At 42.9% G+C, this 17,187-nt stretch overlaps 1 protein-coding gene across 1 annotated transcript; it reads left to right on the forward strand.

Annotated features, from left to right (window-relative positions):
- The first annotated feature begins 2,546 nt into the window (after window positions 1-2,546).
- On the forward strand, window positions 2,547-16,517 carry LOC125006355 (CTTNBP2 N-terminal-like protein). The gene is made up of 7 exons (XM_047582312.1): window positions 2,547-2,673; window positions 6,207-6,311; window positions 13,311-13,544; window positions 13,852-13,959; window positions 14,123-14,311; window positions 14,440-14,610; window positions 14,732-16,517. Exons 1-7 carry the CDS (start codon window positions 2,635-2,637, stop codon window positions 15,704-15,706), a joined length of 1,821 nt encoding a protein of 606 aa, XP_047438268.1. The 5' UTR covers window positions 2,547-2,634; the 3' UTR covers window positions 15,707-16,517.
- The last annotated feature ends 670 nt before the right edge of the window (window positions 16,518-17,187 follow it).

Consider the following 17,187-nt stretch of genomic DNA (forward strand, 5'->3'; position numbering starts at 1 on the left):
GCTGAACAGTAAATGGCACTGGGAAATGGTTAACGCAGAAGAAGACAGGAGTGTCTTCCATTTTTCAGACATAAGAAATGGAAACTTTTAGGGGGGTGAGAGAGCAGGAACACATGTGATTGGGTTGACGCCTCACAGCTTAGTTGGAGCTCTGAAAAAAAAACTGAGGGCAGCGAAATGATAGTTGGTTAAGATGGGTTGGGGTTAGGTGACGACTGAGCAGCAATTTGTAGCTTAATCACAGCCTTTCACTGGAACTGACTTGTAGCCAGTTGGTTTTTTATTTATTTATTTATTTTTTTTAGCAGAAACATGAACTATACAAAAAGCATTGCATACATACATCCACCAAATAATAATGTCTTGGTAAACTCATGGCTTGATATCAATAAATGTTAATAAATAAATGGTCCATCATCTCACCAAAAACCAAACTTACCTACACAAAACTTTGCACGTTCGGTTGTTTGCAAAAGAGCGACGAGGACACGGGACAACGGGTCTTAGGACACAGATTCTCCACTGCAGCCACTCAGCAGGCTGAGCAGAGCAGCTTAATTGAAGAGCCTGAAATAGAGACTCTCTATTAGGGCTGGAGAGACTCCCAGCACCAGCGGCCTATCAGGAGCGACAATTCTCTTACATTGCTCTCTATATATCCTCAAGACAGTAGAGTGAGGGAAAAAAAAAAAGGGACGCCAATTATCACATAGCACAAAGATGCTGCATAGTCATAGACGGCAAGCTCGTTTGTGTGTCTGTGGTGCCATTTTGGAGCTTTTAGACACGTCCTAAAACTTCAAGTCAAACTGCTTTACTGGAGTATATATGTGTTTTGTTCTCTTCCAGCATTAGACTGCAGTGCTAATCACAGTCCTGAGTATGTGGCTGATCGGGAGCAGGAATGCATCAGAATGACCTTTATGAAACATGAAACCAGTAATAGTAAAAGTGTTTGTCATCTATACACTTCCACAGTTATAGTTAAAAGCCTCTCTTTTTTCACTATTTCCCACTTGTATATTGGGTGATATCTGTGTTGTGTGAGCATTGCACTCTACTGGCAGCTGTTGTGTATTGCAGGAAGGGATCCAGCTTTCAGATGACACAACAATTCATTTTCAGGTCAGCAGCACAATGAACTGTTTTTTTATTTATTTATTTTTGTCACATCTGAAGCTCTGCACCTCTCAGCTGACATCAGTTACAAAAAAACAACAACGCAGCTGCATCCCACCTTTAAAATTTGGCCGCCACGTTTGACCTCCATACAGTCAGCTTTGTTCATGAGTCCAGCTTAATGGGATACAGGAGATGGGAGACATCTCACAGAAAAATGGAGGGTGCGCTAGTGTAATAGCGCAAATTGCTTCTTATTCGAGAGCTTTCAATTTGCTGGCTGTTATATTAGTTCACCCACACTCTGGAAACCTTTTGATTTCCCAGGTGACCTCAGGAACCCAGGGACACTTCTGCCGCCTGCTCCAAAGATCACACAGACTCACTGCAGCTCTGCCGCCTCGGAGACTGTTGCCATCAGATGGAGGTCAACTATAACTACACTGTAATCCAACAATCAATAAAGATGTTTTGGCAGGATTAAAAAAAAAAAAAAAAAAAAAAGCTGGCATAATGACTTGTTAAATAAATGTGAATAATATTTTAACTCAGTAACGACCCAATCCATCCAGTCCACATTTGGGTTCCCCTGCGGTGTCATCAGGGAACAGATACACGACCATCAGAACACGAATTAACAGACTGAGGAACAGCTTCTTCCCCAGAGCTACAGTCCCCACCACACATCTACCTAACACACACCTTACAAGGGCTGCTGGGAAATAAACCTTGTGCAATAACTTTAATATTGCCGTTCAATAACTTTGAACTCGCTATGCACTGTGTTTTGGTCTGTCTACTTTTTGCACTATATGGCTCCTGCTACTGCTGCTGCCCTTATTTGTAACAGTAATATTATTATGTTACGTTGATACCTCATTATACACTTTTAACAACAATTTCTGACTAAAATCTGGATCAAATCGAACCCAATGGTATGTCAAGCAGTTAGATTTAACCAGTAAACAAGCAACACCAAAATCCTGCTTAAACTTTAATGCTACATTAATAATACAATAATATAAAGTGCATAGTCATGAAACATAAAATGACGACGCAAAACAGATCAAAATTCGTAGTATTCTGCAGCTCTAAAGCTTTTCGGTGTAATAGTGAATGCAGGACATTGTGTTAAGTAAGAGAACGTGCTTCTTTTCTTCCAGAGAAATTTATATATTTTTTAAGGATGTTTTTTAATCAATACAACCTCAAAACGTATAGTCAATAGAATAGCTTGCGTGCCTTTAAGAGACTCTTAAAGAAGAGGCAGGAGGAACCCCAAGAAATACTAAACAAAGAAATCCAGGCAAAATCCAGGAGGCGGGCCGCCATTGGCCCGGCCCATTTCCCCATAAACCCGTCGCTGATTGGTCAGCGCTCTGGGACCCTTGCCTCCTATTGGCTGGCTCTGCTGTCGCTTGCGGCAGTTCACTCGGCCGTCCACCGTTCCGACGCGTCGGGATCAGAGAGGACGCAAATCAAGTGAAACAAATCTTGTGACAGGAGAAAAAGTTCATGCTGGAGTTTTCAAAGCGCTCCGACGGCCTCATGAAGGTAAGAAAGAGCCACTGACAACGCTTTCGTGTTGTCGCCGTGAAGCCGGGTAGGATAATTCACAGTGTTTTGCCGTGTTGTTTAGTGTTAAACTAAGAAAAAAAGAGATGTAGCTAAAGTAGTCAAGGCTACAGGCCGAACCGTTTGGCCAAATACCTTAAGATGCGTTGAGTTCGCGCAAAAGACTAAACATTTTAGCCTTCTCAAACTACTTTCAGTCAACTACTTCACTCAGTTGACGTCGTGATAGAGCTCCTTGTTTTCACATGCAGCGGATCCATGTGTTAGGAAACCGTTAATTAACCCAAAAACAGAACAGTTTGCACCACCAAACTACTTTATTGAGGTCGCTTTAGGACTGGGCTGCAGAAGTCACAAGTTGGAAGCCGAGTGGAAAAGCATGCAAGTGGCCTGTGCAGAAATTAGGTTGGCTCACAAATCCAATTTAGTATCCAGACATGCTGCATCTGGTCAAGCCACCCTGCCTCACACAGCGAGGAAGTTCAGCAGACCTCTCAGACTGGCTTCCCATCACCTGACCCACTTCTCATATTGTATTTTTATCCTCTTTATTTTCTTTTTTTGGTAACTGTTTTTGTTGTTTTTGAAAAAGAAAGTGACACTTTTGGGTTTAGTGAGTTACAGAAAACTACTGTGCTGTCTTAATTCCTTGTTTTGAAATGACTTTAGAGCTGTCCAAATAACACAGATTGAAGTAAAACAATTGTCTCGATCTGTGATTAAATGTAAGCCCTGACCAAGCTAATGTGCACTGGTAAATTGGTGTAAATTAAATAGCGAAATCCTCTGTATGTGAAAATAATAAAGTGAAATAAGAAGATCAGAAAAATAATAATTATTGCTTGTGTACGGATTTAGGTAGCTTTTCTTTCTTTAAAGAAACTATCATCGGCAAAGCTGTCGCCCTGTTTGGGTTCACCCCAGCCTACTACGAGCATGGCCGATTTGGTGGTAGGAGCCAAAGTTGTGGACAGTGTGTCCTTGCAGTAAACATTTGGGGAACTCTTTGTCATGTCAGTCGCTCTGTTGTTCTCTGCCTCAATCGCGTCACCTTAAAATTTCCATCAGTCATTACAACACTACATTGCTCGCTTCCATTAACCTTTCAAGGTTTCTTCTTGCCCCTCATGAAGGGTTCAAAAAAGTAGCCTACAGCATATCAAAGTATGGTGAGCGGGAGTTACAAAGAAATATTTAAAAAAAATGTTGAGATGGTCCTTGTGAGAAACAAATTCAGAGGAAGGATTACGGCGATCACTGGTGAGGACAAACACACGGCACACACAGGTGTGGCTTTTTACTTGTTGGAAAACACTGAAGACTCTTCGGGATATGCCATGTGTTGACAGTTAGTGTAATTACTGCCAGAAAATGAATAGTTACACATTGTAGCTTTAAATAAAAGGTACAACCACTATTTAAAAAGAGCACACATTCCAAACGATGTATGTATATCAGCCAAAGGACTAGTACTAAAGTACTAGTTTACATACAATGCGGTGACTTAATTCACTGCATAACAATTCACTGTATTCAATATTGTTATGAATATTCTCAGTATGACCCTCGCTGAGATTCATCTTGATCTTAGATATACTAAGCTCAAGATATTATCCTCAGGAAGCTAAAACAGGGGGCATTCTTAATGGACTTTGGTAGGATTAGGGCGAAGGAGTGTTTTTATTTTTTACCCTTACACAGTACACAGACAGGGCTCCTCACAAACTGAGTGCCTCTTTGCTCCGAAGCGACGCAAACGTTTTTGCGTTAAAGAGCTGCTCTGTGTTTTTAAGAAGTTTTCTGTGTCGCAGACGAGGCACATGGCCGACCAGGCTTAAAACAAACACGGATAAAAGGATTACGAACGCAGGGCTCTCGGAAGTGAAGCCAGGAGAACGTGTGGGAATATTTGTTTTTCTCATGCTATAACTCTTTGCTCGCGTAGCCCCATGATCGCCGACTGTAACTCGGGGGATTAGGTGGAATCAGTTCAAAATGATGAGGATCTAAACAAGCACGACGACACACTGCCGCTGGTCCAGACATTTCTCATAACGCAGCGCGCGCACTCTTCTCACAGTGATTATGGTGGCCTGTGAAATTAGCGAGCAAGCCTGTAAACCAAAACCAAGGGAGGTGTATATGCTGTAGTTTAATTAGCATCTTACCCTTGTGGTTAAGCCACAGACCATGAGTGCTGCTGGAGGCACAGCTAAAATTCTGTGCCCTCTTTGTGAGAAGACGCTGCTGTAGGCTGCTGGCGTAGTTCACCAGGGTTACAGCTCATTCCTCTTCTTACTTCTGCTTACTGCTCCACAGAAGTGTCGCGTAAATGCACATTTGTCACAGCACCATGTGTTTTCAGGCTTCTTGTTACTCATGCTACTGAAGATGAATAGTCAATATTGTAGCTTCCTTGCTCAGATGTTAAAGGTCCAGGGGCTCCCGTCCCTCATTATGCTGCTTAAAGAGATCAGCCCACCCTCTCCTGATGACTTCACGATGTGGAAAGTTGCGGTGACCGCAGAGTGCTCAGAGCAGAGCCTGTTGAATGATTGCTTGTTCAGGTGTGGATTGCATTGTAGTCATGGCAGAGCTTTTTTTTTTCTTAGATCATAAAGTAGTAAGTCAGCGTTGCATTCATCTCCTCTACATGTCCCACACGACAATCCTCTGAAAAGGATGCTTAATGTAATAACATCAACAGCTTTGATCACATTTCAAAGAGAGGCCCGCATATGTTCAGTGTGGTTGGATGTTTGAGCTGTGGACACCGCAGGGCTTGTCAGGAGGACCCACACAGCTGTGAGATTAGAGCGCAGAGACACTACAAAGAAACCACATCACATTTCCAACACGAAACGAGTAACTGTCGCCCATTATGAACAGAGCACGCAGCGGGGAAAACAAAACAAAGTGGTATTATATTTTAAATTCTAAAGTTACATGCGCATTATCAATCAGACAGCTTTAATGCAGCTGGAGCAGTTAAGATGCTGGAAGATGAACAGTGTCCTTTTTGGTATACGGTCTGTAGACATGTCAGCATGTGCCATCTCCATGTTAGCGAGGAACTCAAAGGCAAAATGTTGTCCTCACACTTCATTTGGCAAATATTCATCATGTCTTTAAAGAGATACTCGTTGTACCTCTGAATTATTCCAAAACTAACCAGTCTGGTTCCCTTTAATACTTCAGTGCTTAGCAAGATTACACCACCCCAAGATAATACCCACATATACACAGGAAGCTCATATATCAGTGGACTAGACCAGAGACGTGTGTCTGATTTGGGTGAAATCGGAAAACATGGGGATTTGTTTCAAGATGAAATGCAACAACTGAGAAATCGTTGCGTAGTTTAGAGAAAAGAAGAAGCAATGATTATTAGTTGTAGTTGTAGCACTATCTGGTAAATTAAATGACAATACAGGTTAGTAAATTATTAACTACTAAGTGTGTAAGTCTGATAACATGAATAAGTTGTCTCTTTCTGTCTTTTGCCTTCACAGTCCAAACTGAACATGGACAGTTTGACCAAGACAGATTTGCTGATGCTTTTCAGCATCCTGGAAGGAGAGCTGGAGGCCCGGGACCTCATCATTGAAGCCCTGAAGGTATCCAACATCAGAGCCTGTAACATAGTTAGAAAGTGATTCTTTGGACGTTTTTGCAAATTTTGGAATTGAGAAGTGACAAACTGTTAATCGAAAATGGCCAAATAAGCCCTACCTTATTTCATCCTGGTGTACTTCCCCTTTAATCTGGCTATTGTGGCTCAATGGGTCATGCTCACTTTTACTCACGACTTTCATAGTTGAAATGAAAGTCCATAGAAGCAATATTTAACATTTGTTTTTGGTATTGACAGAAAATAATGCATGCATGCATTGAAGACCTCATACCAGACAAACTTGCTGTCTGATCATCACTCATGCAACACAATAGCAATGGCAGTTTGATAACAGAAATAGCAAATTTCCAAGCGTATGTATACCCAGGTAGCTTTTTGTGAGGAGAGCTGATGCAGATATTGGGTGCACCATCTCAGTTACATTTATCACAGGAAGCAGTACAGTTTTGGTGTGCACTTACACTACCAGTCAAAAGTTTGGACACACCTTCCCATTGAGCTGAATGAGAAGGTGTGTCCAAACCTTGACTGGTGATGTATGCTTCACAGTGTCTGGTTGCAGATAATCTGCTTAAGGATATGACAACAACATCAGTCAATGGGAGCACTTTCTTGTAAATTAAAGTCAGTAGACTATTAGACTAAACAGAAATCCGTTTGAAATGGGCAAAGCTGTTTGTCTAAAGCTAATATTCCTCCGGCTTTGTCCAATTTGCTCTAAGCAAACTACTTTCTATTCCTCTGGAGGATGAAGTGAATCTTTCGGGGCACTGTCTCATAATAACACAAGCTGAAATGAGCAGACGCTCCAGTGAACTTGAACATAAACTCAATTAGAAGCAGCCCCAGCGTAGAGTACACTCAGTTTGACAAGTAGCAGCCAGGTCCAAACTTAAGACGCCTTGGCAGGCTTAATGTTGCATTTCAATTAAAGGATTGTCGGGCTATTTTCCCATACTGACTCCTTTGCTGTACCTTGTCCTGCAGGTCCACATGCTTTCTGTGACTGATGCATTGCCTTAAGATTGTTTTGTCATTTCTTAATATAGCTGGAAAACGGTAAAACCCTGTCACTGATAGTAGATCACAAATTTAAGATAAGCAGTGACTAAGCCACTTAGTAATTTAACATATCTGCAAAAGATGAGTGTATTTCTTACAACTCAGTCTGCAGAGTCCACCCCATTAATATTAAAACTTTACAGCCATTACACTCCTGGAATGCTATTCACCATGTTGGTGTAAAATGCACCATTGAAAGAAATAACAGGAGAAGACTAGGGAGCAGGGCTGAGAGAGTCTACAGCTCACTGTTCATGTGTTGTGTCTAGACCACATTCCTACATCTCTCCTGGGATCTGGCCATCTAAGGCAAGAAGACTTACAGCACGCTGGGTGCCCAATGACTCAATGTGAGCTAGAGTAGGAGTGAACAAATAAACATGGGCCTTAACTGGAGCTTGAGGGGAATGTGGCTGGCCTTCTCTCATGGTTCCATCAGCACAAACTGTTAACCCATTCATCCTGCTTATTGGATTAAAGACCTGTATACTGTAACCACTAATCTACTGGAAAATAGGTGGAGGAAATGAATGAAAACTGTATGTTAGCGGCGCAAAGATTTATTCCACTTATGGAACGGTTAGGAATTTAAATCACTGCGCTGCAGGATTTCTGTTTTTCTGAATGTGTTAGAAAAAGTGGAAATACAAGCTTATATCTTTCTGCCGTTCAGCTGTTAAGGACTTGACAAGGTCAAATCTTCTCGAGTCTCGACTTCTCATGACAGTAGATTGATGGTGTAGCTCTTCCCCAGGATTTGTTGGAAAAAACTGATGTTGGATGGTTTGCTCTCAGAGTGTAAATACTACCAGCAGTTTAACAACGTGCTAAAACAGTGAAATATCTTACACATAGTGGGCAGTACCTGTAAGCCTGGGCAGACATTTCATGAATCTGCCTGTAATGCATCTGTATGGTTGACACATTTGTATGAATTGCAGTAGTTTTGTCAGTCTGGGATTGATGACATAGCCTCTGAGGGGTTAGCAGCCAATCTTTGATGCGTTCAGGTGCATCCATCAGGTGTCCAGGAAACAAATACCCAGTTAAGACGCGCTGTTGTGTACACAGATCGTTGTTTTTAGTCCAATGAGAAACTTGAGATGCAAGAATGTTGTTGGATTTGAGAGGCAACATCTACAAATAGACAGTTTACAGGAGTTTTAAACCATCAGAGCAGATTTGTTTAAAGTATTTACTTTTATGAACACACTGACAGGGTATGACCGTACGTTTTAACTCTTCTGCTCTTCACTTTAAATGTTTACCTGCACGCAACCAAATCCTGCTCAGTTAAAAACAAAATCCAGTGCCAGCATCTAGTTCCTCGCCTACAGATTCTGCCCAATCATGTGCTGATATATGTTCATAGAGATTACAACTTGGGTGATACTTTCACTCCTTATCTAGTGACACCATCAGATCAGAGTTCTAGTTTAGAAGAAAAAGAAGAAGCTTTATTGTCCTTAGGCTTTAAATACAACTTTCTTACTCATCCATGTGCAAACACACATAAGAGTGGTGGATACATTTGGAGCAGTGTAATGTTGGGGCATGCAGGTTTGGTTTTTGACCAAATACTTGTGAACAACTGGAAAACTAGTGACGTTTCCATCAGCCTCGGCTATATTTTGTTTTGTGATGAGCACTTTAGGCCAAATTTAGGCAAATTTAGGCCAAAAGTAGTTAAAGAAGGAAGTCTGGTCTAAACTGATGCGTCACCACTACACTGTCGTTGTCATGTAAAAAAAAAAATATATTTATCTTCGATACCACGATAAAAGCAGCAGCCAGCAAAGTAGATTTCTTTCAGTACATTTTTACACAAGTACACGATAACCTGTTCATGTCTTTGACTCTAATGACTTTTCTGCTAACTATTAAATCTGACTTGCTACGTTGCACTCGGTAGTCGTGTACATTTATAGTCATCAGTGTTTTTAAAGATGCTTATCATTGATTTTCTACAGATACAGTGTAAGAACAGGATGTTAAGTTAATGGTGTGGTTTTTTATGGTATTCTATATTTAATTATGCAGAACTATCAGTGGCATTCTAACTATCCACTGCATTTTTCCCCCTGTGACTCACTTCTGCAGCTGCTCACACTGTGGCTTTCAAAAGGAAGTCAGTCGCTGGCAACAGCCTGTATTTGGCACACACAGCCCTGCAGCGATCCAGTAGTCCCTTTGGTTTGGGAAAGAAATATGAGTCTTTACTTCAAGTTCAAAAGGGACTGAAATATGGAAATGAGCCTTTAATTAACTGTCGGGTTCACATGGTGTGGTTGACTAGAGCTTCTAAATGGAGCTACTTAAAACAGCTTTACCTTGTGTTTTGTCTCATAACAGGGCAGTGCGAAATAGAAAAACAACATTTCTCGGTCTGAGATGCATCAGCTGAAAAGATTCAGTGTCAGTGAATGTAGCACTATCAACAGAGAGTGGTTTCAGATATCCCTTAGTTTAGCAGAGAATGTTAATTACATCCAAGAGGATTTCAGACTGTTTAGCAATTTCCAGAAGCGGCTTTGAAATATATAGGTCTCCAACATAAGGAGCTCATGTATCACCTTCCCTTTGTATTTACACAGATCTTGTCACCAACATCACACAGCTGAAAGACTCCAGGCATGTGTCAGTAAAAGATAAGCTGGATTTGAACCATTGTAGCCAAGGCACAAAGACAGCTTCCCAGGCAAAAGCACACAGGTTGCCAAGAACCGTAGCCAACAGACAAAAGGCATGAATAATGAAGCTAGACTGTGATGCATAACAGCCATGCGCTGAGCGGTTACGGGTGTTCTACACGTTCAGCGTGGTGTAATGAATAAGCTCTGGGTGCTGCTAGGTATTAAGTAACTTTACAAATGTTTCCTGTAATCCTTCTTTTCACTCCCTACACTTCTTTGCAACTGCAGAGGATTGAGGCATTACAAAAACAGCCCCTCTTTGTGTGGTGGACGTGTGCATCTGTCAGAGTGTTTAAAGGCTGGGGAGAAAGAGAGAGACAGTCTATGAGTTTATGAGTGAACCTTTGAGTAAAAGGGTTCCTGATAATTTAAAGGTTTAATTATCTAGTTATGTTAATGTGTGCACTGTGAAGACCCAGTAAATTGTGGATGTTACTTAGATTTTACACCAGGCACCCTCACCCCTTACACAACTCAAAAGACATGAAGAACACCACAAGGTGTTGATCTGGCCTACATGGACTATATCCCAACAAGTATCTGTGGGATGATCCTCAGTGACCCTTCCCATCAACCCATAGGACCCAAGGTCCCCCACTAACAACATCCTGTTACCAGACACCACAGGACACCCTCAGAAGACCCGTTTCCATGTCCACTCTGACAGATGATTCACAACTGTTTTGGAGGCACAAGAGAAACCTGCATCATATAGGAAGATGGTCATAATATTATGCCTGATCGTGTATATATAAAGATACACGCATAAGTCCACCAGTAGGAGCAGGTTCAAAGCTCAGCTGTGGCTCCGCTGGTGCCTGACTCCGCTTAACTGCAACATCAGGCTAATCCAACGATGAGCTGAGCAGCGGCACGTGTGTAGAGCAGGTTATACCAGACAGACAGCGAGCAACTTTTGAGGGCACCCTGTTAACCTTACGCATAAATGTGTGCCTCGGTACAATTTAATTGGGTAAGTTTGATAAAAAAAAATCACCTAAAAACTTAAAAATCACCAATGGAAAATGCATCTCTAAAGACCAAAACCTTTATTTTTGAACTAGGCTCAAGTGGCACATGAAGGAACATGCTGGCTTAATTTGTCAGCTGCCTGATTTATAAATGATGTTCAGGTGTACGTTCTTGACGTAGGTGTCAACAAAGGGAACTCTGATCTAAGCTGATTTAATCAAACTTTGATCTAAGCTGATTTAATTTAGTCAGGCCTGAAGAGAGACTTCTCTTTGGGCACTTGTCTTCAACATTAAGTGATAGCTTCAATTAAAGCTTACTATGTTAAGCCATGTATAAATCAGTATTTCAGTTCAAAACAACTGTGCAATAAACCACAGTGAGTACAAGGAGTATTCAGGAGATAACTAACAGTGAGAGGTGCTGAATCATGATTGGACTTTTGATAGCGGCCACATTTGAGAGGCATTTTTGAATTCTCCTGGGCGCCCTGTGTTTTCCTGTTTCCCCCCTTCATGCCGCTTGATCTGCCTCCACCATCCTCAGCGGACTGGATCAAATAACCGCAGAAAAGCCTCACAAGCTTTGCCCTCCTCGCATCGTGCCAATACTGAAGGCTTAGAAAATGACAATTCTAAATCTTTGAATATTACTGGAACTGTACTTCTCTCTAAACCAAGACTGTTTTTCATAAAACAACCTAGTAGAATCAGAATCCGAGACTTTGTAAAAACTCTTTTCATTTGATTTGATTTCTGTAGAGTTGTAGTCAATGCTTCCTTCTCAATGTTACTTCCAGTCGTTGAGCATAAATCAGCATCTCTGCGTGTGAAATGTCAGACATCTGAGAATCTCAATTACCACTACAAATGTGACATTTGAGTCAATTATGTGTAGCCGGAGGAACATGTGTAGCCGGAGGAACTTATTCATAAATTCAGTTTCTTCATCACCTTAAAGCCGGGGAGCTCGGAGACATTGCACGCCTTATCGAGCAGAGCTTTTATCCGCCGTGATTGCTGATCATCACTATAACTGGTTTCTTGTCGTGTCATTATGAAGTTCTCTGTATCGGTTAAATCCAGTCACCGTGGGAGTTTATATTCCACATCAGATGGCTTGATGCTAATTTACATAAATGGGTTATAGTTTCTGTCACAGTGGTGTTGAGTCCTGCTTAGTGGTTTACTATTAGAATAGACAAAAAACAATGGGTTGGTGCAGCAATAGTTAAAATGAATAGCTCTTGTCTAGAAGTCATGTAAGAATATGGGGATGGTTAAATGTTTCTCTGTAGACCTGTCCACACTTTTGACTGCACGTTAAACCTCTCAAGTAATCTTGGTATCAGTCATCAGGAGCTCTGTCCTCACCCTGCCAGAGAGGATGAAGTTCTCTCCAATCTCTTGATCCTCTTTTGTTGAAACCTCACTAAGACACACTGCCAGCTCTGCCACAGCCCTCCTATCTCTCCCTCTGTTTTTTTCCCCCTCACTTCAGACCTAAAGGCATCTGCTGAACCTGAAATGTCTTGCTTCTATTATCCCTCTTTTGTCATGAGTTAAACAGAGACGAGGTCTACCTTGGCCGAGGCCCAGTCTGGAGCAGCTGTCCGACTAAAGATAGCCAGACATACACCATCTGTTGCTCCTTCCTCCTCCTGCTAGCGCGCTTGTATTTTTTATGCGTTTCCTCTCCCATTCTTTTATCTGCTGGTTATTTAGAGAGATGGTGATCGTGGTGCGCACACAGCTTTAGAACTCCAGTTTTGAAAAGAGAGAAATGACGGCAGCGACTAGAATCACAACTCCCAGGGCATTATAATAATCATAATCATTAACCGCTGGGGATTGAAGGTTGCATAGTTGATGCTGTTCTTACACACAGGGGAAGTGTGTGCTAAGTGCTAAGCAGTGGTAAAGCTGATGTTTAGCATATTCATCATCTTATATCATATAAGCACAAAAATATGCACTCCATAATAACCAGGTCGACCTGATGATAGACAGTGATACTAGATGCACAGCAAACTCATGACGGAGCTAGAAGAGGGAGCGATGTGGGTGATGGTCTCCCCCAGATTTCATGGCAGTTCATTTAGACATGCAAATAAGGTGTTTTGGATACATCTGAGTAGCTAGTAAAGTTATCCTTGAGAAGATTCACCTACTACACCAAGGTTATAAACTTTAAACTTTAAATAAAAGCTGCTTCTCTGAGTGCACAATCTGATTCTCGTCTAATAATCTCTTCAGGCGCAGCGCAAAGAGCTTTTTATCCAGGAGCGCTATGGAAAGTACAACCTCAGCGACCCCTTCCAGGCCTTGCAGAGAGACAGCGAGACTGTGGGCGGCCAGAACAAGGAGCCCAGCTGCTCCTCTTCCACCTCCAACCCTCTGGTGGTTCTCAAACTGGTGGTGAGCCACTGCAGGAGGATGCAGGAGAAGATGCTGGCCCAGCTGGCTGCAGCTGAGAGCAGACACAGAAGGGTGAGTCCGGATGTGTAGGTCTTTACTACTTACTACTGAACTGGTTACTGATGTAGATTTAAAAAACGAACATCAGCTGCAGAGAAACAGAACATGAGTGAAATAGGCTGCTGACGTGCAATACTAGTCTGTCTTTGTAGTGGAAGTTCAAACATAAAACATTTCATCGTTGGATTGAAAACCCTAAACTATAAACTATGCAGTGTTTCACTCAGTTTCCATCTACATCTGTGTGTTTACAGCTATTATACAATGCTGGGATGATTCCATTTTCCAATCAGTTTCTCCCCTCTGTGTTTTTTTCCAGGTCATTGCAGACCTGGAGGAGGAGAAGAGACGGCATGCAGAGGACACAGCCGAGGGAGACGACGTCACCTACATCCTGGAGAAGGAAAGGGAGCGCTTACAACAGCAGGTGCTCTTTAATTAAAAGTGACAGGGGCTGCACCACAAATATTTATATGTGCTGTGTAAATCAAACAGGAGTCAGTGGCAGAACCAGCAGCAGCAGCAGCAGCGTTTATCACTTCTGACCAATTTTTTGTCTCCGTCTGTTTGTCTTTGCTTTTTACTTTCAGCTGGAATTCGAGCGGAGCCAGGTCCGACGGCTGGAAAAAGAACAGCGGCGGATTACTGACCAGCTAGAGGAAGAACGGGCTCAACACAAACAGCTCTCCTGCGCTCTGGCCAAAGAGTGCAAGTGGGCGAGTGCCAGGGCTCTGGAGGAGGGTCACCGGCTGACTGAGCTGGGCCGCAAACTTGACAAGGTATTAACATTTTCGATTTATGCGACTTCTTCTTCTGTAGCAAACTTTCCCTGTGTATATTGTGTTTTAGGGACGTCAGGTTTTCCACTGCTGCTTCACTGAATTTTTCTTTTTTATTTCTCATTTAGGAAAAAGAGGCTTGTCAGGCCCTGAGGAAGGAGCTGGAGGATGAGAGGACAAGAGCTCTCAGGATGGAGGCGAGGGTGGAGGAGCAGCTGGCTGAGTTTGACACGGAGCGCGAACAGCTCCGCTCTCGTTTGAAGAAGGAGGAAGCTCATTGTTGTCAGCTTCAACAGCAGGTGTGAACACCGACTTATGACACACTTCACAAAGTGTTAAAAAGTGTTATAAAGTTTGGAATATTATCTCAATCATACAAAGTTCTGCATAAAAACTAATTTTTTTTTTGATGATGATCAGGTGGAAGAGCTGAAGAGGAAACTGGAGGAGGTGAACGTGGTGAAAGAAAGAGGAGCCGCGACAGCTCCAGTGGAGGCAGAAGCAAGCGAGTGGGCAACAAAAGTTCCTCCGGGAAAGACATTAGCAGACATTATTAAGGTGGAGGACATTGAGGAGGACAGAAACAAGCCACCTGGGCAGCCAAAAGTCAACGGTCACCATTGTCCAGCAGAGACCAACGGGCATCATAGTCCAAACAGCGCCGTCTCAGAGAAGACATGCCAACAGAATGTGAATGAAAATCCTCCAAATCATCAGACGCAGTTATCACCTGCTGCCTCCTCCTCCTCCAGTGCCGTGTCCCCCACTCTCCCTCCTTCCTCCCCCTGCGCCTCACCTGTTCTCGCCAAACGCCCCCCTGGCAGCCCGAGTCCCGGAAGCTATCAGTCCCCGTACCAGGCCGGGATCAACCAGCGCTTCCATGCTGCTCGCCACAAGTTTCAGGGCACCACCGACCCGGAGCCGCAGCCCGCACAGCCTGCTCCTCCACCGTCGCCGAAGGAGCCCTCTCCTGTGGCGAGCAGCCCCCTCCCGGAGGCCAGCCCAGTCAAGCAGATGGCGCGCAGCACAGTCACTCAAGTTCTGTCTCGCTTCACCACCGTCCAGCAGAGTGCCACGCCAAAGCTCGCCACCCCGAACAACTCGCCCTTCGGCACGGATTACCGCAGCCTGGCAGCGCCCTTGTCTCCGGTCATCGGAAGGGCCACAGGGGCAGCGGCCCAGGGAATCAGATCGCCCACCATCCCCAGGGCAGACAGAGGCAACCCTCCGCCCATCCCACCCAAGAAGCCCGGTCTAGCCCAGGCCCCGCCCTCCCCTGCAGCCGTGCCCAGGTCTGCCAGCCATTTCTCTGACAGCCCCCTCCCAGGCAGCTGTGGCCTCACCTCCAGCCAGGAGGGAGTCAAAGAACTGGACGTGGTGGTTTCATCCAATTAACCGATCCAGCGGTTTATGAGTCAGTTGCTGCTCTGCTTATGGCACCATGGTTTGATCAACATTTCAGTAATAAGACTGAAATATTGTCTTGTACTTGACAGGATTCATATCATTTGCGTATACAAACAGAGGTCCCTTCAAACACTGTTACACTCTTAGTATTTATTAGATATATTTTAAATATACACAGAGGAACTACGTTAGGTTGTTATTCAAGGGTGATGCTAATGAGAAATTATAAGGTGCCAATACTGTAGAATGGGCACACTGTACTGCTCCAGTATATTCTTATTTCTATGGTGACATTTTTACAAACAATACAAACCGGAGGTGTTTTATTTTTATGATCTGAAGTGTGTTGCTTTGGTATTATAACACATAATCATTGGACCAACGTATCTTATTTCAGTCTGCACTCATGTTTCTATTTTTATATCATTGTGTAGTTACTTTGATAAATGTTCTTCAGTTATTAATGTAAGATCATGTTACACTGCAGATGATCTGACCAGTGTCGTACTATTGTGTCATACTTTGTATGTATTATTTTAATGTTGCCTAGTTACAATCATATAGGCTCAGATTATGCTGGCGCCAGATGTTTTTTTTTTAGTCATGCATGAATCTCATGCCTTTATCATTTAAAAGGAACCATTATAAAATGAGTCTTTTTTTTTTTTTTTTTGTTAATCATAGCATTAATATCAGAACCCAGCTGCCGTGTTGCTTGTATCTGCTTTTATCTGAAACTTCACAGCAGTCTGTAAGCTGGAAAATGGCATATTTAATAAATTTATCCTGAAGATTATCATTCAAAGATTTTTATTTGTCATTCGCAACCACACAGAAGCATGAGATAGAATGAAATTATGCACTCAGGATTGTTACCCATAATAACTACAATACATAGATACTAACTGTAATATAGATACTAGTAAACTTTATATAGATACTAGTAAACAGTGACTAAACAAAATAAAAAAGATAAAGTAGAAATCTAAATAAAAATGGCAACAAGCAGCATGAATAACAACAGAGGAGCAGGATGAATTATTCATGTTTGTGCAGGGAAATAAATGTGCAAAACAATTGAGTTGTGCTAATCGCACAGCTCCACCAGAATTTAATAGTCTTCCTCAGTCTGGTGGTACTGCTCTTTATACTTGTATACTGGGTGGGTGGGGTCCTTATGCAGGTTGCCCTCTACCTGCATCTGGAGGTGTAAACGTCCAATGTTATGGAGAGGCTGACTCCAACAGTCCTTTGTGCAGCCTTCACCACCCTATGCAGACCTTCTGCAGATGAGCAGCTGCCAATCCACACAGTGATGCAGGAGCACAGGACACTCTCCACCACACGCCCGTAGAACGACTTGAGGACTGACCTCCCCAGTCCAGCATGTCTCAGCCGTCTGAGGGAGTAAAGGCGCTGGATGGCCTTCCTGACCAGACTGGAAGTGTTACGTCACTCGGTGGACACCC

Source organism: Mugil cephalus, chromosome 4 (genome assembly GCF_022458985.1).
Source record: "Mugil cephalus isolate CIBA_MC_2020 chromosome 4, CIBA_Mcephalus_1.1, whole genome shotgun sequence".
NCBI lineage: Eukaryota > Metazoa > Chordata > Actinopteri > Mugiliformes > Mugilidae > Mugil > Mugil cephalus.